Source organism: Macaca thibetana, chromosome 1 (assembly GCF_024542745.1).
Source record: "Macaca thibetana thibetana isolate TM-01 chromosome 1, ASM2454274v1, whole genome shotgun sequence".
Taxonomy (NCBI): domain Eukaryota; kingdom Metazoa; phylum Chordata; class Mammalia; order Primates; family Cercopithecidae; genus Macaca; species Macaca thibetana.
The window spans coordinates 143,056,031-143,074,960 of record NC_065578.1 but is presented as its reverse complement, the minus strand read 5'-3'; the positions used below and the strand labels follow the sequence as shown (position 1 = coordinate 143,074,960).

At 44.9% G+C, this 18,930-nt stretch overlaps 1 protein-coding gene across 2 annotated transcripts in view; it reads right to left on the bottom strand.

Annotated features, from left to right (window-relative positions):
- The window catches only part of EPRS1 (glutamyl-prolyl-tRNA synthetase 1), an 84,637-nt gene extending 70,071 nt beyond the window's left edge, over nt 1-14,566 (bottom strand). The window contains exons 1-2 of one of the 2 annotated variants that reach the window (XM_050761019.1): nt 14,251-14,566; nt 8,020-8,104 (exon numbers count right to left, since the gene is read on the bottom strand). In XM_050761019.1, coding sequence (XP_050616976.1) covers nt 8,020-8,104; nt 14,251-14,296 — 131 coding nt within the window. In that variant the 5' untranslated portion in view covers nt 14,297-14,566. The remainder of the gene's footprint in view (nt 1-8,019; nt 8,105-14,250) is intronic. The other variant, XM_050761027.1, reaches the window with a different exon arrangement.
- Between the last annotated feature and the right edge of the window lie 4,364 nt (nt 14,567-18,930).

Below are 18,930 nucleotides of genomic sequence, written 5' to 3'. Positions count from 1 at the left end.
ACTGCAGCACTATTCACAATAACAAAGACATGGACCTAAATGCCCAGCAGTGACAGACTGGATAAAGAAAATGTGGTACATATACACCATGGAATATCATGCAGCCATAAAAAAAAAAACAAGATCATGTCTTTTGCAGGAACACGGATGGCACCGGAGGCCATTATCCTTAGCAAACTGACACAGGAAAAGAAAACCAAATACTGCATGTTCTCACTTATAAGTGGGAGCTTAATGATGAGACCATATGAACACAAAAAAGGGAACAACAGACACTGGGGTTTAAGGGTGGATGTTGGGTGGAGGGAGAAGAGCAGAAAAAATAACTATTGGATGGCTTAGTACCTGGGTTACAAAATAATACGTACAACAAACTCCACATGACACAAGTTTACCTACATAACAAACCTGCACATGTACCACTGAACCTAAAATAAGTTTTTAAAAAATGAATAAATTTATTTTTAGCAACAACACAAAAATACTGCAATGGTAAAACAACAGGATACTAAAAAAGGAGTATCCAGAATGTAAAAAAACAGAACACTCAGATACTAAAAATATAATAGCCAAATTTAAAAACCTCAATAGAAAAATGGGATAATAAAGTTGACGAACTTTCCAGAAAGTAAAGAAAAAAAAAAAAATGGGCCAGGCATGTTGGTACACAGCTGTAGTTCCAACTACTCAGGGGGCGGAGGCTGGTGTATCGTTAAGCCCAGGAGTTGGAGGCTGTAGTGTGCTACAATTCCACCTGTGACTATCCATTGCACTCCAGCCTGGACAGCATACTGAGACCTCCATCTATAAAAATAAAAATAAAGAGGCCGAGCACGGTGGCTCACACCTGTGATCCCAGCACTCTGGGAGGCCAAGGTGGGCAGATCACCTGAGATCAGGAGTTCCAGACCAGCCTGGACAACACGGTAAAATCCCATCTCTACTAAAAATACAAAAATTAGCTAGGCATGGTGGTGCATGCCTGTAATCCCAGCTACTTGGGAGGCTGAGGCAGGAGAATCGCTTGAATATGGAAGGCGGAGGTTGCAGTGAGCCTAGATTGTGCCATTACACTCCAGCCTGGGCAACAGAGCAAGACTCCATCTCAAAAACATATAAAAAAATAAAGAGATGGGGCCAGAGCAGTGGTTCACGCCTGTAATCCCAGCACTTTGGGAGGCCAAGGCAGGCAGATCACCTGAGGTCGGGAGATTGAGACCAGCGTGACCAATATGGAAAAACCCCGTCTCTACTAAATATAGAAAATTAGCTGGGCATGGTGGTGCATGACTGTAATCCCAGCTACTTGGGAGGCTGAGGCAGGAGAATCACTTGAACCAGGGAGGCAGAGGTTGTGGGAAGCCGAGATCGCGCCATTGCACTCCAGCCTGGGCAACAAGAGTGAGACTCCGTCTCAAAAAAAAAAAAAAAAAGAGAGATGGAAAAAGGAGGTGACAACTTAGAAAAATAAAAGGACTAATCCCAACACCCACATAAACAACAGAAAATGGAGAGAAAAACATTTTTCAAATCTCAGAAAAAATTTTTTCAATTTCCGAAAGCAGGATTTCCAAGTTTCCACAACGAAAAAGGCAACCAAATGCCCAGCAGAACAGATGAAAAATAGACCCGAACTAAAGCATATGATTGTAAAATTTGAGAATACTGACTCCTAAGGGAAGATTCCTCCAAACTTCCTGAAGTCACATAGAAAAGTTCAACACTCAGAAAGTTTCAGAAGAAAATTACAAAGCAAACAAACAGCAATTATTCCATGAAAAACTAATAGTTTTACATGAAAAGCAATTATACCATGTGGCTCAGCAGTAAATAAAACTTACATGGTCATTATAACGTAAATACAGAACGGTAATCAAACGACAATTATGGTACAACTACACTGGGAGAAAGGGGGAGATAGACAGCAGAAGTTTATGAGTATGGGGTGACTGTGTGTACGGAATGGCAACAGGGGAAAGTGTTTCAGCTTTATCTTTTTTTTTTTTGAGATGGAGTTTCACTCTTGTTGCCCAGGCTGGAGTGCAATGGCACAATCTCGGCTCACTGCAACCTCCACCTCCCAGGTTCAAGCTATTCTCCTGCCTCAGCCTCCTGAGTAGCTGGAATTATAGGCATGCACCACCATGCCAGGCTAGCTTTGTGTTTTTAGTAGAGGTGGGGTTTCTCCATGTTGGTCAGGTTGGTCTCGAACTCCTGACCTCAGGTGATCCATCTTCCTTGGCCTCCCAAAGTGCTGGGATTACAGCTCCCAAAGTGCTGAGCCACCACACCCAGCTCAGCTTTATCTTTTCTTTTTTTTTTTCCTTTTTTTTTTTTTTGAGACAGGGTCTCCCTCTGTCATTCATGCTGGAGTGCAGTGGTGTGATCTTGGCTCACTGCAACCTCTGTCTCCTGGGCTCAGGTGATTGTCCTGCCTCCGCGTCCCAAGTAGCTGGGAGTACAGGCGAAGCCATCATACCCAGCTAATTTTTGCTTTTTTTTTTTTTTGTAGAGACAGGATTTTACTATGTTGCCCAAGCCGGTCTTGAACTGCTGAGCTCAAGCAATGCACCCGCCTCAGCCTCCCAAAGTGCTAGGATTACAGGCGTGAGCCACCGTGCCTGGCCCAGCTTTCTCTTTCTTAGTGGAAAGATATTGTCTAAAACTGGAAAAATAAGGAGAAACAATACTAGAATGTTACAGACAGAGGTCAATACAAAAGAATCAGCTCAAAAGGGTTGAAATGTTTGTTCCTATAGAGGAAAAAATAGAAGATGGGAGGTGAATGGTGCTTTTTACTAAAATACTTACAGCACTATGCCGCTAAAGTATTTGCATATGTAGCTTTCGTTTTTTGTTTCATTTTTTAGAGATGGGGTTCTACTTCTATCACTCAGGCTGGAGTACAGGGCACAATATCGGTTCAGTATACCCTTCACCTCCCAGGCTCAAGCAATTCCCAGGCATCAGTCCCCCAAGTAGCTGGGACCAGAGGAGTGTGCTACTACTCTTAGCTAATTTTTGTAATTCTTCTAGAGGCGAGGTTTTGCCATGTTGCCTGGCTGGTCTCAAACTCCTGAGCTCAGGCAATCTACCCACCCTGGCCTCCCAAAGTGCTGGGATTACAGGTTTAAGTCACAAAGCTCAGCGATAGCTTTGATTTAAAAAAAAAAAAAAAATTGTAATGAGACTGGGCGTGGTGGCTCACACCTATACTCCCAGCACTTTGGGAGGCTGAGGCAGGAGGATCACTTTAAGTCAGGAGTTCAAGACCAGCCTAGGCAACATAGGACAACCCTGTTCCTACAAAAAATTTTTAAAAATTAGCCAAGTGTAGTAGTACATGTCTGTAGTCCCAGCTACTCGGGAGGCCATGGCAGGAGGATCACTTAAACCCAGGAATTTAAGTATGCAGTGAGTAGTGAGTCGTGATTATGCCACTGCACTCTAGCTTGAGCAACAGAAAAAGATCCTATCTTAACAAAACTCTCCAGCACTTTAGGAACCCAAGGCAGGAAGACTGCCTGATGCCAGGAGTCCGAGACCAGCGTGGGCAACAAAGTGAGATGCTATCTCTACAAAATATTTCAAAAATCAGTCGGGTGTGGCACATGCCTGCGGTCCCAGGTACTCAGGAGGCTGAGGCAGGGGGATAACTTGAGCCCAGGAGCTCAAGGCTGCAGCGAGCTATGATAACACCACTGCACTCCAGTCTAGGCGACAGAGTGAGACCCCATCTCTAAAAAAAAAACAACAACAACCACATCAAAAACTTTTAATGAAAAAACAGACTAGGGCCAGGTACAATGACTCATGCCTGCAATGCCAGCACTGTGCAAGGTCAAGATGGGAGGAGAGCTTGAGGTCAAGAGATCAAGACCAGACTAGACAATAACGCAAGACCCTGTCTCTCAAAATTAGCTTGGCGTGGTGGCACAGACCTATAGTCCAGTTACTTGGGAAGCTGAGGCAGGAGGATGGCTTGATCCCAGGAGTTTGAGGCAACAGCGAGTAATGAGCGTGCCACTGCACTCCAGCCTGGGTGACAGAGCAAGGCTCTATTTCTTAAAAAAAAATTTCTTTTTAATAGACTAATTTTGTCAAGACATTTAAATAACATGATCAAGGCCGGGCACACTGGTTCATGCCTGTAATCCCAGCACTTTGGGAGGCCAAGGCGGGTGGATCACCTGAAGTCAGGAGTTCAAGACCAGCCAGACTAACACGGTGAAACCCCAACTCTATTGAAAATACAAAAACCAGCCAGGTGTGGTGGCGGGTGCCTGTAATCCCAGCTACTCAGGAGGCTGAGGCGGGAGAATCACTTGAACCCAGGAGGCAGAGGTTGCAGTAAGCAGAGATCGCACCATTGCACTCCAGCCTGGGCAACAAAAGCAAAACTCCCTCTCAATAAATACATAAATAAATAAATAAGATATTTGGAACCTTGCAGAAAGACATTAATTTTGAACACATAAAAAGTTTACCTTTGCAGCTGGGTGCAGTGGCTCGTGCCTATAATCCCAGCATTTTGGGAGGCTGAAGTGGGTGGATTGCTTGAGCCCAGGAGTTAAAGACCACCCTAGGCAACATGGCGAAATCCCATCTCTACAAAAATACAAAAATTCACTGGTGTGGTGGCATGTGTCTGTGGTCCCAGCTACTCAGGGGCCAGGAAAAAGGGGAGGGGACACTGAGGGAGGGGAATCGTTTGAGCCCAGGAGACCAAGGCTGCAGTGAGGATTGAGAGGGCAAGAGGCACACAGGACAATTTATTTAGGTTAGTACTTTGAGAATACAATTACAGATTAATTTCCTTTACTCATATTATGCACAGTCGCCTTTGTGATTATCACTACAAACAGTTTATAAATTTTGTGACCAGCAAGTCAACAGTAAGAGTAAGTCTGGCAAAGACGAATTAGTGGCTTTCAAGTGAAATATGTACCTACTATTAACAGAAGCCAAGCATTTCAGTAATGACTATTTTTCTGTCTTGGGGCAGTACTTTTATTAAGGCAAAAATCATTAGATTAATTCATTAAAGTTAACTTACAAGACAATACTAGCCTAATTCCAATCACTGCAGGTAGGAGAAAGTAACATCACTATAGATATTACATAAATAACATCTGGCTTTTAAAATCAACATATTTGAATTAGCGACATTCTATGTATTACAACTCTTTTTTTTTTTTTGGAGACGGAGTCTCACTCTGTCGCTCAGGCAGGAGTTCAGTGGCGCAATCTCGGCTCACTGCAAGCTCCGCCTCCCAGGTTCACACCATTCTCCTGCCTCAGCCTCCTGAGTAGCTGGGACTATAGGCACCCGCCACCATGCCCAGCTAATTTTTTTTTTTTTCTTATTTGTAGTACAGATGGGGTTTCACCGTGTTAGCCAGGGTAGTCTCGATCTCCTGACCTCATGATCCACCCGCCTCGGCATCCCAAAGAGCTGGGATTACAGGTGTGAGCCACTGCACCCGGCCTATTACAACTCTTAATAACACTATGCCACATTCAATTATTTTTAGTCAACAAAGAACTATAAAGCATCAGGAAAAAGAGTGGTAGAGAACAGAAATCCTCCTCTTGGATTATTTTCATTTTTCCCTTTGAGGCTCAACAAGGGGGACTGCAGTTCTCCAAGTCAAGAAGCTGCATGGCACTTCTTTCAAATCTATTCCTAAGTTTTTTTTCATGAGAAAATGATACCAAGCTGGTAATACCTCTTATTTTGTATACTGTATCCCTTCCCTAATACAAGTCTTTCTTATGTCAGTTTATTAGGGGCCTTTAACATTGTGTTGAAACATTTCAAAATCTGCGTCCTGCTTGAAAATATATCCTTGAAACCCTCTTTCAATTTGGTCCAGATTCTTCTATCTGGCAAAGTTTTTTAGTTCTTTTTTTGAGACAGAATCTTGCTCTGTCGCCCAGGCTGGAGTGCAGTGGCACGATCTTGACTCACTGCAATGTACACCCACCAGGTTCAACCTATTCTCCTGCCTCAGCCTCCTGAGTAGCTGGGACTACAGGCACGTGCCACCATGCCCGGCTAATATTTTTTTGTATTTTTAGTAGACACGAGGTTTCACCAAGTGAGCCAGGCTGGTCTCAGACTCCTGACCTCAAGTGATCCACCCATCTTGGCCTCCCAAAGTGTTGATATTACAGGCATGAGCCACCGCACCTGGCCACATACCCTGTTTCATAGGGGAGCAGAAAGATAGGGAATGTAGATAATTCTTTAGCGCAAAAGTAAATCATCAGAATAAACGGACCAGGAAGTGGGCGCAGGGAGGTGAGAGAGCAACATTAAAGGAAGATAAGAAACAGAGCTGCACAGGAACAAAGACTGTCTTATGATACGGATAAAGTCACCTAGGTAATATCTTAAAGCTGCCCTCAGAAGCGCAGGTGAAGTCTAAGCTGGGATTGACTGACCTTTCCAGATTATTTGATGAGATCCCTAAGGAGGGGATTTAAGTCAACTGCATTTCTTTTGGAAAGATGCTTTCTTGGTCACATGAGGAAATTCTAGAAAGTCCCTCTCTACGTGATGGGGGAGGTGGGCATGGAGGGCTGTGAAAGGAAACAAGGTTAGAGGTACCCTGATTCTGAGGTAGCTTCTAAGGCCTCTCAGCATGTCAAAGTGCCAGTCTTTGGGATATCACTTTCTGAGGCAACATTCCCCTGTCTGAAACTTCCCTAGAAGTTTCCGTTAAAAGCTGAGTTGGTGGTTGTACAGGAAAAAATCAATAGCTAGGCGCCAAAGGATTCCATTAAACCAGTCACTCATTTCTGGGAATAGGCCAGTCCAATTAAATAACTGTGCCTCATTTCAGGAGCTGGTGTTGCAGATGGGCTCTCAAAGTTAGACCTCTAGTTCCTTTTAAACAGATTACATGGGGAATCAGTTTGCTGAAAAATTTAAGTCTCTAGATTCGGTTATTTTAGAATAAAGAAAAGCATACTTCTTTCTAGGGACAATCTACCTAATTAGTAAGTAAAACAAGCATACAACATTTGATGCTGAATTTTTTTTTGAGACGGAGTCTAACTCTGTCACCCAGGCTGGAGTGCAGTGGCACGTTCTCGGCTTACTGCAACCTACGCCTCCCGGGTTCAAGCGATTCTCCTGCCTCAGCCTCCCGGGTAGCTGGGATTATAAGCACGTGCCACCACACCCGGATAAGGTTTTATATTTTTAGTAGAGACAGGGTTTCACTGTGTTAGCCAGGATGGTCTCGATCTCCTGACCTTGTGATCCACCTGCCTCGGCCTCCCAAAGTGCTGGGATTACAGGTGTGAGCCAGCGCACCTGGCAATGCTGAATATTTTTTTTTTTTTTTTTTTTTTTTTGAGACGGAGTCTCGCTCTGTCGCCCAGGCTGGAGTGCAGTGGCCGGATCTCAGCTCACTGCAAGGTCCGCCTCCCTGGGTTCACACCATTCTCCTGCCTCAGCCTCCCGAGTAGCTGGGACTACAGGCGCCCGCCACCGCGCCCGGCTAGTTTTTTGTATTTTTTAGTAGAGACGGGGTTTCACCGTGTTAGCCAGGCTGGTCTCAAACTCCTGACCTGGTGATCCGCCCGTCTCGGCCTCCCAAAGTGCTGGGATTACAGGCTTGAGCCACCGCGCCCGGCTGAATATTTTTTTAAATGCCATTCAGAGGCCAGACATGGTGGCTCATGTCTTTAACCCTAGTGGTTTGGGATGCTGAGGCTGGAGGATGGCTTGAGGCCGGAGGACGGCTTGAGGCCAGGAGTTCGAAACTGGTCTGGGCAACATAGTGGTATCCTACCTCTAGAAAAAACATTTTTTAATTAGCCAGGTGTGGAGGCATGTGCTTGCAGTCCTAGCTACTTGGGAGACTGAGATGGCAGGATCCTGAGTCCAGGAGCTCTAGGTACAGTGAGCTATGATCATGCCAGCGTGGGCAAAAGAGGCAGACTCTGTCTTTAAAAAAAAAAAAAAAAGCCAATCAGTACTGAAGATAAAAAGATGAAAACACTTACTCAGAAACACGAAGAATATTCTCTTTCCCTTCTTCAATGGAAATGCTGACATCGTCTTTCACATGTTCTACTGCCAGCAAAGCTCCTATAAATAATATGAAAAGATTTTTTATCTTTAAAAGCAATGCAGTGTTTATAACTTGAATCATAAAGCAATCAGGATGAGTCAACAAACCAATATTAAGTCTTGTAAGGACTTTCTCAGTAGTCTGTAGACAGAAAGTATAGTCTTTTGTCTCAGAGCAGCAACAAATCAGAATCCAGAATCCATTCACTAGCATATCCAACTGGTTTTGAATTTGTTCAGCTTTCAGTTAGAGACACTGAAATTAATCTGCTCCTCCCTTCAGAGACAAAAAGAAATTAATATAGTGCCAGCTGCGCATGGTGGCTCATGCCTGTAATCCCAGAACTTCGGGAGGCCGAGACAGGCGGATCACCTGAGTTTGGGAGTTCAAGACCAGCCTGACCAACATGGAGAAACCCCGTCTCTACTAAAAACAGAAAATTAGCCAGGCATGGTGGTGCATGCCTGTAATCCCAGCTACTCGGGAGGCTGAGGCAGGAGAATCACTTGAACTCAGGAGGCAGAGGTTGTGGTGAGCCGAGACTGAGCCATTGCACTCCAGCCTGGGTGACAAGAGTGAAACTGCGTCTCAAAAAAAAAAATTAAATAAAATAAAAAATAGTATTGTGCCTTATATAAAAGCTTTTGTTAATATGTTGACCTTGGATTTTTAAAAAACTAAAAAAGAAAAGAAAAAAAAAGCTATCATTAATAGTATTTGAGTGACTATTATGTCGTAGTCACTATGCTAAATGCTTTACAGTTATAATTTTTCATCTTTGGGGTAACCTGTAGAGTTAGATTAGAAGGACATGGTATCTCACGCCTATAATCCTAGCACTTTGGGAGGCTGAGGTGGGAGGACTGCCTGAACCTACAAGTTCAAGACCAGCCTGGGCAACATAGTAAGACCCTGTCTCTACAAAAAAATACAAAAATGAGCTGGGCATGGTGGTACATGCCTGTGGTCCCAGCTACCCAAGGGGCTGAGGTGGGAGGGCTGCCTGAGCCTGGGAAGTCATGGCTGCAGTGAGCCGTGATTGCACCACTGCGTTCCTGCCTGAATGACACAGCGAAACTGTCTCAAAAAAAAAAAAAAAGAGTGAGATACTTTCATCCCCATTTTACAGAACAGGAAATAAGGCTTAAAGGAGTTAAATAACTAGCCTAATGTCCCTGACAAAATATATGGTAGTTAGGATCTGAATGCAAGTCTAATGCAGTCCACAGTTCAAACTCTAAAACAGTGTAATATGGCCTCTTGACACTTAATTGATTCATTAATTCTCTGTCCCTTAATTTGGTTAAGATGGACAGCTGGGCATGGTGGCTCACGCCTATAATCCCAGCACTTTGGGAGGCCGAGGTGGGCGGATCACCTGAGGTCGGGAGTTTGAGACCAGCCTGACCAACATGGAAAAACCCCATCTCTACTAAAATTATAAAATTAGCTGGGCGTGGTGGCACATGCCTGTAATCCCAGCTACTCAGGAGGCTGAGGCAGGAGAATCACTTGAATCCGGGAGGCAGAGATTGTGGTGAGCCAAGATTGCGCCATTGCACTCCAGTCTGGGCAACAAGAGTGAAATTCCATCTTAAAAAAAAAAAAAAAAAAAAAGATGGACAACTAGCACCCAGATACTGATTTATGAACACCATGCTCCAGTGGAAACAGGGTTGTGGCAAGGAAAGTACAAAATAAACCTGAAAAATCTTACTGTGTTAGAAAGCAAAGGAGTACTCAAAGACAGAGAAGAGATACGTTGAACGGACACAGAGTCTGCCAGTTATGGTGGCTCAGGCCCATAATCCCAGCACTTTGGGAGGTCAAGGTGGGAGGATTACCTGAGATCAGGAGTTTGAGACCAGTCTGGCTAACATGGTGAAACCCCGTCTCTACTAAAACTACAAAAATTAGCTGGGTGTGGTGGCACATGCCTGTAATCCCAGCTACTCAGGAGGCTGAGGCAGGAGGACCACTTGAACCCAGGAGGCAGAGGTTGCAGTGAGCCAAGATCATGCCACTGCACTCCAGCATAGGCAGCAGAGTAAGACTCTGTCCCCCCGCAAAAAAAAAAAAAAAAGGCCAAGCACAGTGGCTCATACCTGTAATCGCAACACTTTGGGAGACTGAGGCAGGTGGATTGCCTGAGCTCAGGAGTTCGAGACCAGTCTGGACAACAAATTAGCCAGGCATGATGGCATGTGCCTATAGTCCCAGCTACTTAGGAGACTGAGGCAGGAGAATTGCTTGAACCTGGGAGGCGGACGTTGCAGTAAACCGAGATCGTGTCACTGCACTCCAGCCTGAGCAACAAGAATAAAACTCCATCTCCCAAAAAAAAAAAAAAAAAAAAGGACATAGAGTCCAGGTTGGAGGGGCTTCCACTGGCAAATCAGGGTACTGACCATCAAAATAAAGGAGATCAATTTTAGCACACCTACACAATGAAATTTTATCCAGCAAATAAAAAAGTGAACTACTGGCCGGGCAATGGTGGCTCACACCTGTAATCCCAGCACTTTGGGAGGCCGAGGTGGGCGGATCATGAGGTCAAGAGATCGAGACCACCTGGCCAACAGGGTGAAACCCCATCTCTACTAAAAGTACAAAAAATTAGCTGGGCATGATGGCGGGCGCCTGTAGTCCCAGCTACTCGGGAGGTTGAGGCAGGAGGATTGCATGAATCTGGGAGATAGAGGTTGCAGTGAGCCAAGATCGCTCCACTGCACTCCAGCCTGGTGACAGGGCAAGACTCCATCTCAAAAACCAAAAAAAAACAAAACAACAAAAGTACACTACTGTCACAGACAAAAAGATATATGAATTTCAGAAGTATTATCCTAGACATATATGAGAATATAAGAATATATATGATATGATTCAATGTATATGAAATTATAAAAAAAGCAAAACAAGAGTGACAAAAAGATGAGTGGCTACAAGGTGCCAGCGATAGGGAAAGGAATGACTGCAAAGGGGCATGAGAGAACTTTCTGAAGTAATGATGACTGTGGTGTAGATTACACACTGTATACATTTGTCAATCACTTAAAATTGGTAAACTTAATTGTACACAAGTTATAATTCAATAAAACTAATTTTTAAAAATAAAATAATTTTAAATAGAAAATAATACAAATTGTAACTTCTTGAGTATATTTTGCTATGACTTTTTTTTAAAATGGGAAAAAGAGAAAGCTCTCCTCACAGAAAAATGCCAACTAATACATATAGAAGGAATGGTAGAATTGGAAAGTCACCATTTTGCAAACATCATAAAATCATAAAAATCAAGTTAGGTAGGAAGCATCATTGGATACTGAAACTAGTGGGTGAAGGTCAGATGCAAAGAGGAACATTTACATGATTCCAACGCATCTGCCCATTAAAATCAAGGTTAGAATCATTAGTAATGGGAAAATTAAATTCATGCACCAACTGATGGGCTGCAATGAAGAACAAGGAATAACTATGCTATTCCTGCCAAAGACACAGAGCCTGAATCTAGACACCAGGAAATATCAGACAACTTAAACAGGGGACATTCTTCAAGTTAAGTGGCCTGTAATCTTCAGAAAGGTCAAAGCTATGAAAGCCAAGGGAAGACTAGTAAACCATTCCAGACTGAAAGAAACTGGAGAGAGGTGACAACGAGATGCAAACAAAGCATAATACAGGATTTTGATCCCAACACTATGGAGGGTCTCGTTTTAACAAATAGTGATAGAACAAGGATGGGGTCTGTGCATTAGATGGAAGCATTCTACCCAAGTGTACTTCCTGATTTGGGTGCTCGTGTGAGATCATGTGGAGTTTCCAAGTTTGTTGGGGATGTACACGGGAGTTATGCTGAGGTACTGAAGCCTCATATCTACAGTATGCTCTTGGGTGGTACGGGGGGAGAAAGGTCTTTGTTCTAGTCTTGCAGCTTTGTTGTAGGTTTGAAATTAACATTAAATATATAACATGATGAATGCATATAAAATAGGAAAATTCTAGCAATGCAACCTATTTTTAAAAAATGTTTCATCTACTTATATTACTTAAAGATAAAATGTAATTGAATTAAACAACTGGGAATAATTAAATCAAAAATTAAAAAGAAGGGGGAGAAGCAATTAGAAAAATTATATATCTGATAACCGGCATACAGTTCAAAACGACAGACTTAAGAGTTTCATAGAATACTGGCAGAATTCTGAGTTCTGTAATACACTACGGAAACAGGTTCACCTTCAGGGTGATTTTCCAAGTAACGAAAAATGTATCAGGAGGTTGGGGATGGTGGCTCACACCTCTGGTCCTGGCACTTTGGGAGGCCAAGGCGGGCAGACTGCTTGAGGTCAGGAGTTTGAGACCAGCCTGGCCAAGATGGCGAAATGCTGTGTCTACTAAAAAATACAAAAATTAGGCGGGCGTGGTGGTGCGCACCTGTAAGCGCAACTATTCATGTGGCTGAGAACAAGAATCGCTTGATCCTGGGAGGCAGAGGTTGCAATGAGCTCGGTCTCAAAAAAAACAAAAAAAAACAAAAAAACCACACCAGTATCAGGAACTTTAAACTATAGTCTCATTTAACTCTGGCAACCAATCCTATGTGAAAGACATTATTCTCCCTTTCTTAAAAGAAGGAAACTATTGGGAGAAGCTAAATAAGGAACCTGTCAAGGTTTCACAACTAATAAGTGGCAGCCAGGATTGGACTCAGGTCTGCAGGAACAAATGTGTTTGCTCTCAAACATGAGGGCACTCTAGTGCCTTTCCAGCCCAAGAATCAAACCCATTCTTTTTAGAGTTCATTGATTTGTTGTGCGGTTAGTCCATTACTGCAACCAATACGCCAAAACATTATCATCTTTTAAATCTTAAAATGGCTATCAAGTTGTGTTTTTGTTCAACAGCCTTAAAACATCACCAGAGAACATAATGAATAATTTCATCAGCCCCACGGGGCCAGTTGTATATAAAGGTATGGGCTTACTGAACACTATAAAGCACTGTATGTCTATTATCATACATACGCATTAGCAAATATTAGGTCAGGCCGGGTACCGGGGCTCACGCCTGTAATCCTAGTACTTTGGGAGGCCAAGGCAGGATGGTTTGAGCCCAGAAGTTTGACACCAGCTTGGGCAACACAGTGAAACACCATCTTTCCAAAAAAGACACAAACAGAAAATTAGCCAGGCATGGTGGCACGCGCCTGTAGTCCCAGCTACTAAGGAGGCTGAGGTGGGAGGATCACTTGAGCCCGGAAGTTCGAGATTGCAGTGAGCCTTGAAAGCGCCACTGCACTCCAGCCTGGACGACAGAGCAAACCCTGACTCTCAAAAGAAAAAAAAAATCGTCAAACTACTTAAATTCTTTTGTGTAATTTCCCAAAGTAATGAAAAAGCAGAAATTCTAAGCAATCCACCAACAATAACCTTGGTCATGTCGCAAAAGTCATTCCAAACCGAACTTAAGATGTATCAGTAAGGTGACAGATCCAATGTTTACTCTGAAATATACTACACATCCACAGGGTGCAGTAAAAGCAACCGCATCAGTCTACAGTGTACCTGGGTGTTTTCCCCAATTACCCAACACCTTTAATTAAAAATAAATGCAGCCTCAGTTGAAACCCTAAATGCTAATACGCTCGCCTGGCTTCTTTCTTCTGAACTCGATAAAACGTAAGGAAAATTTGACTCAAGTGAACCGAGGATTTCTTCTGAGAGGACAGGAAAGGAGGTAAGAAAAAGGCTTAGTCGGAGAAAAAATGCTAAAAGAGAAGTGACGATAATTGGATTTTAAGTTTTAAAAACGTTATTTCCACGAGCAACTCTCGGTCTCCGGGGGAAAAAGGGAGAGGTGAGTTGACAGGGAGTTCATCCCTCTGAGAAGAAGATCCGAAGCGGAGTCTCGTGTTGCCTAGCCCGGGCTCACACCGCACCTCCCTCCAAGCCCGGGAAAAACATCTTCAGGAGCAGATGCACCTGCTGGGGACAGGGGGCGAAGGGAGCAGAGCCTCCTCCACGTACAATTCTGGGGCGTGGGGCAGGTCCAACTTCCCAGATGGTGACCACCACTGCGGAAAGCCGGGGCGCAGCGACCTTCCTCGCCCCGCACCCTCCCTGGCTGATGCAACCCACACAGGTCACTGGCCTCGGTCCCTTACCTAAGGGAGGGTCTCCTGAATTCACGGTCAGACAGAGCGTCGCCATCTCCACCAGTCCGCTGGTCTACCTGTCAGTACGCCCGGCTGGTGCCAGAACCACGCAGAACCCCGCGAAAGCAAGAAGATGCAACGTGTGCGCGTACCCGACGCCGCCGCAGCCTTCGCTCCGCCCCTGCGCCGCAGCTACTGCCGACACCGCGCACGCGGCGGTGCGTCATAGCCGCGCGCCGTCTTCGCCCCGGCCAGCAGGGTCTAGAGCCTGCCACCCCGCCTCTTGGCCGCCAGGGGTAGAATGGCCTGCGTGGCCTTTTGTGCTGCGGTGGGAAAGACGCTGAAGTGGACGGGACTTTACGACACTTCGTAAAGTCAGCAGGTCGTAAAACAGCAGGTTGTAAAACCATCTTTAAGATGGGATAGACGTGAAGCACGAAACAAAAGCATGCACTATCTGTATGTAAACATACAGAAGAAAAGTCCTGGAAGCATACACACGATATGCCATGATTACGTTGGGAATGGAAGAAGTTTTTTCTGTTTTTTTTTTTTTTTTTAATACAGTTCCCCCAGCCTTTTTTTTTCCAAAAGAGGAACGTATTTTCAAGAGATTTGCGTATTGAAAATAATGGTTAAAGGAAATATACTTATAAAAGACTCTTTAAAAATCACTGCAGAGGCCGGGCGCGGCGGCTTACGCCTGTAATCCCATCACTTTGAAAGGCCGGAGGCGAGCGGATCACGAGGTCAGGAGCTCGAGACCAGCCTAACTAACATGGTGAAACTGTAGAGACGGGGGTCTCTACTAAAAGTACAAAAATAAGCCGGCCGTACTGGCGCGTGCCTTTAATTCCAGCTACTTGGTGGGGCTGAGGCAGGTGAATCACTTGAACCCGGCAAGTGGAGGTTGCGGTGAGCTGAGATCGCGCCACTGCACTACAGCCTGGGCAACAGAGTGAGACTCCGTTTCAAAACAAACAAAAAATCACTGCAGCTAGGCACGGTGGCACGCTCCTGTAGTCTCAGCTACTCAGAAGGCTGAGGCAGGATCGCCTGAGCCAAGGAAGATGAGGCTGTAGTGGACTTGCCGTGGACTCGCCTGTGGGTAGCCACTACCCTCCGGCCTGACCGACAGGGGGAGACCCGATCTAAAAAACAAAACAAAACAAACCTACCACGCTGTCCCCAATCATGAAGTCCGCAAGTATTTTTTTTTCAGAATCTCATCTGATTCGCCCTTTCAAATCCTTTGTGACGGACGTGCATGCATGAGCTCCAGGAATACTCCAACTTGTATACACACATTCGTGTGTGTGAGCTACACACACATTTCAAGGGCTGGCGTTAAAGTTCGGGGGCCAGGGATCGATTCCAAGAACCATCTCAACCGCATCCTCGCCCACACTTTTTCTTAACCTCCCCAAGACATCCTTGTTTTCAATAGGGAGGGCCCCTTAGATTACATCTCCCATGAGACTTGAATGCTTAAAGCAACTATAGAGGAGTTATCTGTATTTGCCCCTGCCCCTGCCCCAGTAAACCACCACCAAAGATGGCTACATTCAGTACAGTACAGTCAGCCTCCAAAGCCAGCAAGAACTGCATCAAAACAAGAACTCTCCCCTCTCCTTCCCTTTCTATCAGAATCTCTAGCGATGGTGATAGGGAAGTGCTGGGAAGGGAACACCGTGGTCCCTTTAAATGATACAGAGGTGGGGAAAGAAAGTGCTGAGTAAACTCCCTCTCAAAAAAAAAAAAAAAAAAAAAAAAAAGAAAGTGCTGAGTAGAGGAGGGCGTGGTCCCTGGCTAGGGCTCCACCCCCATGGACCTAGATGAGGACAGACATTTTTTGTTTTCCTGCGCAAATGTTGCATTTCCCAAGAACACCCTGGCCTGCCACGCCCCCATTCTGTGCCTATGAAAACGCAAGACCCTAGCAAGGCAGAAACAGAGGCAGCTGTACATTGAGAGGAGCACATCAGCAGAGGAACACTCAGGCAGCTGGATATTGAGAGGAACGCACAGATAGGCACCGGCACACCGGCAGGCCACCAACCTGCAGAAGCAGAACACGCGGAGTTTAGCTGGAGTAGTCAGAGGCCAGCCCAGGCCGCTGAGCGGCCGACTCCGGGGGAAAAACTTCCCACTCTATCCCCTCCTGAATTCCTCTGAGCTACCTCTACTTAGTAAAACCTTGCACTCAGGCTGGGCGCCGTGGCTCATGCCTGTAATCGCAGCACTTTGGGAGGCTGAGGCGGGCGGATCACGAGGTCAGGAGATTGAGACCATCCTGGCTAACCTGGTGAAACTCCTTCTCTACTAAAAATACAAAAAATTAGCCGGGCGTGGTGGCGGGCGCCTGTAGTCCCAGCTACCCGGGAGGCTGAGGCAGGAGAATCTCTTTAACCCGGGAGGTGGGCGTTGCAGTGAGCCGAGATCGCGCCACTGCACTCCAACCTGGACAACAGAACAAGAGCCCATCTCAAAAATAAATTAATAAATTAATTAATTTAATTAAATTTTTTTTAAAAATTTTAAAAATGATAAAACCTTGCACTCATTCTCCAAGTCCAAGTGTGATCCAATTCTTCCGGTATATCAAGGCAAGATCCCGGGATACAGAAAGCCCTCTGACAAGGTAGAGGGTCTAATTTAGCTGGTTAACACAAGCTGCAGACGGCAAAACTAAAAGAGCACCTTGTAACACATGCCCTCTGGGGCTTCAGGAGCTGTAAACATTCACGCACCTTGTAACACATGCCCTCTGGGGCTTCAGGAGCTGTAAACATTCACGCCTAGACGCTACTGTGGGGTTGGAGCCCCACAACCTACCCATCTGTATGCTCCCCTCTAGGTTTGAGCAGCCGGGCACTGAAGAAGCAAGCCACACACCCACCCCTGGGAGGGGGACAAGGGAACTTTTCCTGGTTCAATGGGATCCATAATCAAATTTAATCAAGTTCTGAAAGTGATTAAATGCACACCAAATGGTGGCTCTCTGCCTCCTTTCCTGGAAATTGATTTCTCTTTTCACACCTTGCTAGCTCTTGTAAACCAAATATAAAATTCAAAGGCCCCCAACCATCTGAATAGACTTCCTCCTCGGCCAGGGCACTCTAAAATTTAACCTGAAAAACTGATTCAGGGCATTTAGGGAGGTGGGTGTTGGACATGCCTCATTATGCCTCTCCAGCATTAACATCAACACAGACCTTAAGTCTGATAAGAAACATTTACAGTCTATTTTCTCTGTAGCCGGCTACCTAGAGGCTTCATCTGCGTGATAAAACTTTGGTCTCCACAACCCATCACAACCCAGATATTCCTTTCTATTGAAAAATCTTTCAGCCAACTGCCAATTAGAAAAATTTTAAATCAGCCCAGTCGCAGTGGCCCACGCCTGTAATCACAGCACTTTGGGAGGCCAAGGCCGGGGGATCACTTGAGGTCGGAAGTTTGAGATCAGCCTGATCAACATGGAGAAACCCTGTCTCTACTAAAAATACAAAATTAGCTGGGCAGGGTGGCACATGCCTGTAAGTCCAGCTACTCAGGAGGCTGCAGCAGGAGAATCACTTGAACCCGGGAGGCAAAGGTCATGGTGAGCGGAGATCACGCCACTGCACTCCAGCTTGGGCAACAAGAGTGAAACTCCATCTCAAAAAAAAAAAGAAAAAAAGAAAAATTTTAAATCTACTTATAACTTGGAATCCCCTGCTTCAAGTTGTCCTGCCTTTCTGGACCTAGCCAATGTATATCTTAAATGGATTTGACTGATGTCTCATGTCTCCCTAAAATGTATAAAACCAAGCTACACCCTGACTACCTTGGGCACATGTTCTCAGGATCTCCTGCGGGCTGTGTCAGGAGCTATGGTCATTCATATTTGGCTCAGAATAAATCTCTTCAAATATTTTACAGAGTTTGATTTTTTTTTCTTTTTTTTTTGAGATGGAGTTTTGCTCTTGTTGCCCAGGCTGGAGTGAAATGGTGCAATCTTGGCTCACCACAACCTCCGCCTCCCGGGTTCAAGCGATTCTCCTGCCTCAGCCTCCCAAGTAGCTGGGATTACAGGCATGCGCCACCATGCCCAGGCTAATTTTGTATTTTTAGTAGAGACATGGTTTCTCCATGTTGGTCAGGCTGGTCTCAGACTCCTGACGTCAGGTGATCCTCCCACCTCGGCCTCCCAAAGTGCTGGGATTACAGGTGTCAGCCACCGTGCCCAGCCCAGAGTTTGATTTTTTTCGTTGACGCTCTCAAGATTCTTGTTTGTTGAAAACATGTCTTAGACATCTTCCATTCTTAACAGTGCCTAGCAAATTCTGGAGGTTCTTCCTACTCTATCACAATGGGTATCTGGGAAAGGCCACAAGCAATAGATTGCATGTATATCGGGGGCAAGAAAGGGAAGTAAAACAAAATTTATTTTGGAAAAATGGAATTAAACATTATGAAACAATGAAAATAAACGTGCATCATCTTTGGCTTAGAAAATTTAGATTTTTTTAACTGTGTTAATTCTTAGAAAAAAAAATTAAATGTTGAATGTTTATATTTGTTGTTTGATTTTTGCTGAGCAAAGGTGATGAAGCCAGAACTGTAGGCCAAGACTTAAAGAGCTGTCCTGCTGGAAAGCACTTCCACAGTGCCTGGAGACTGCTTAATAGTAAGACTTTGTGTGTT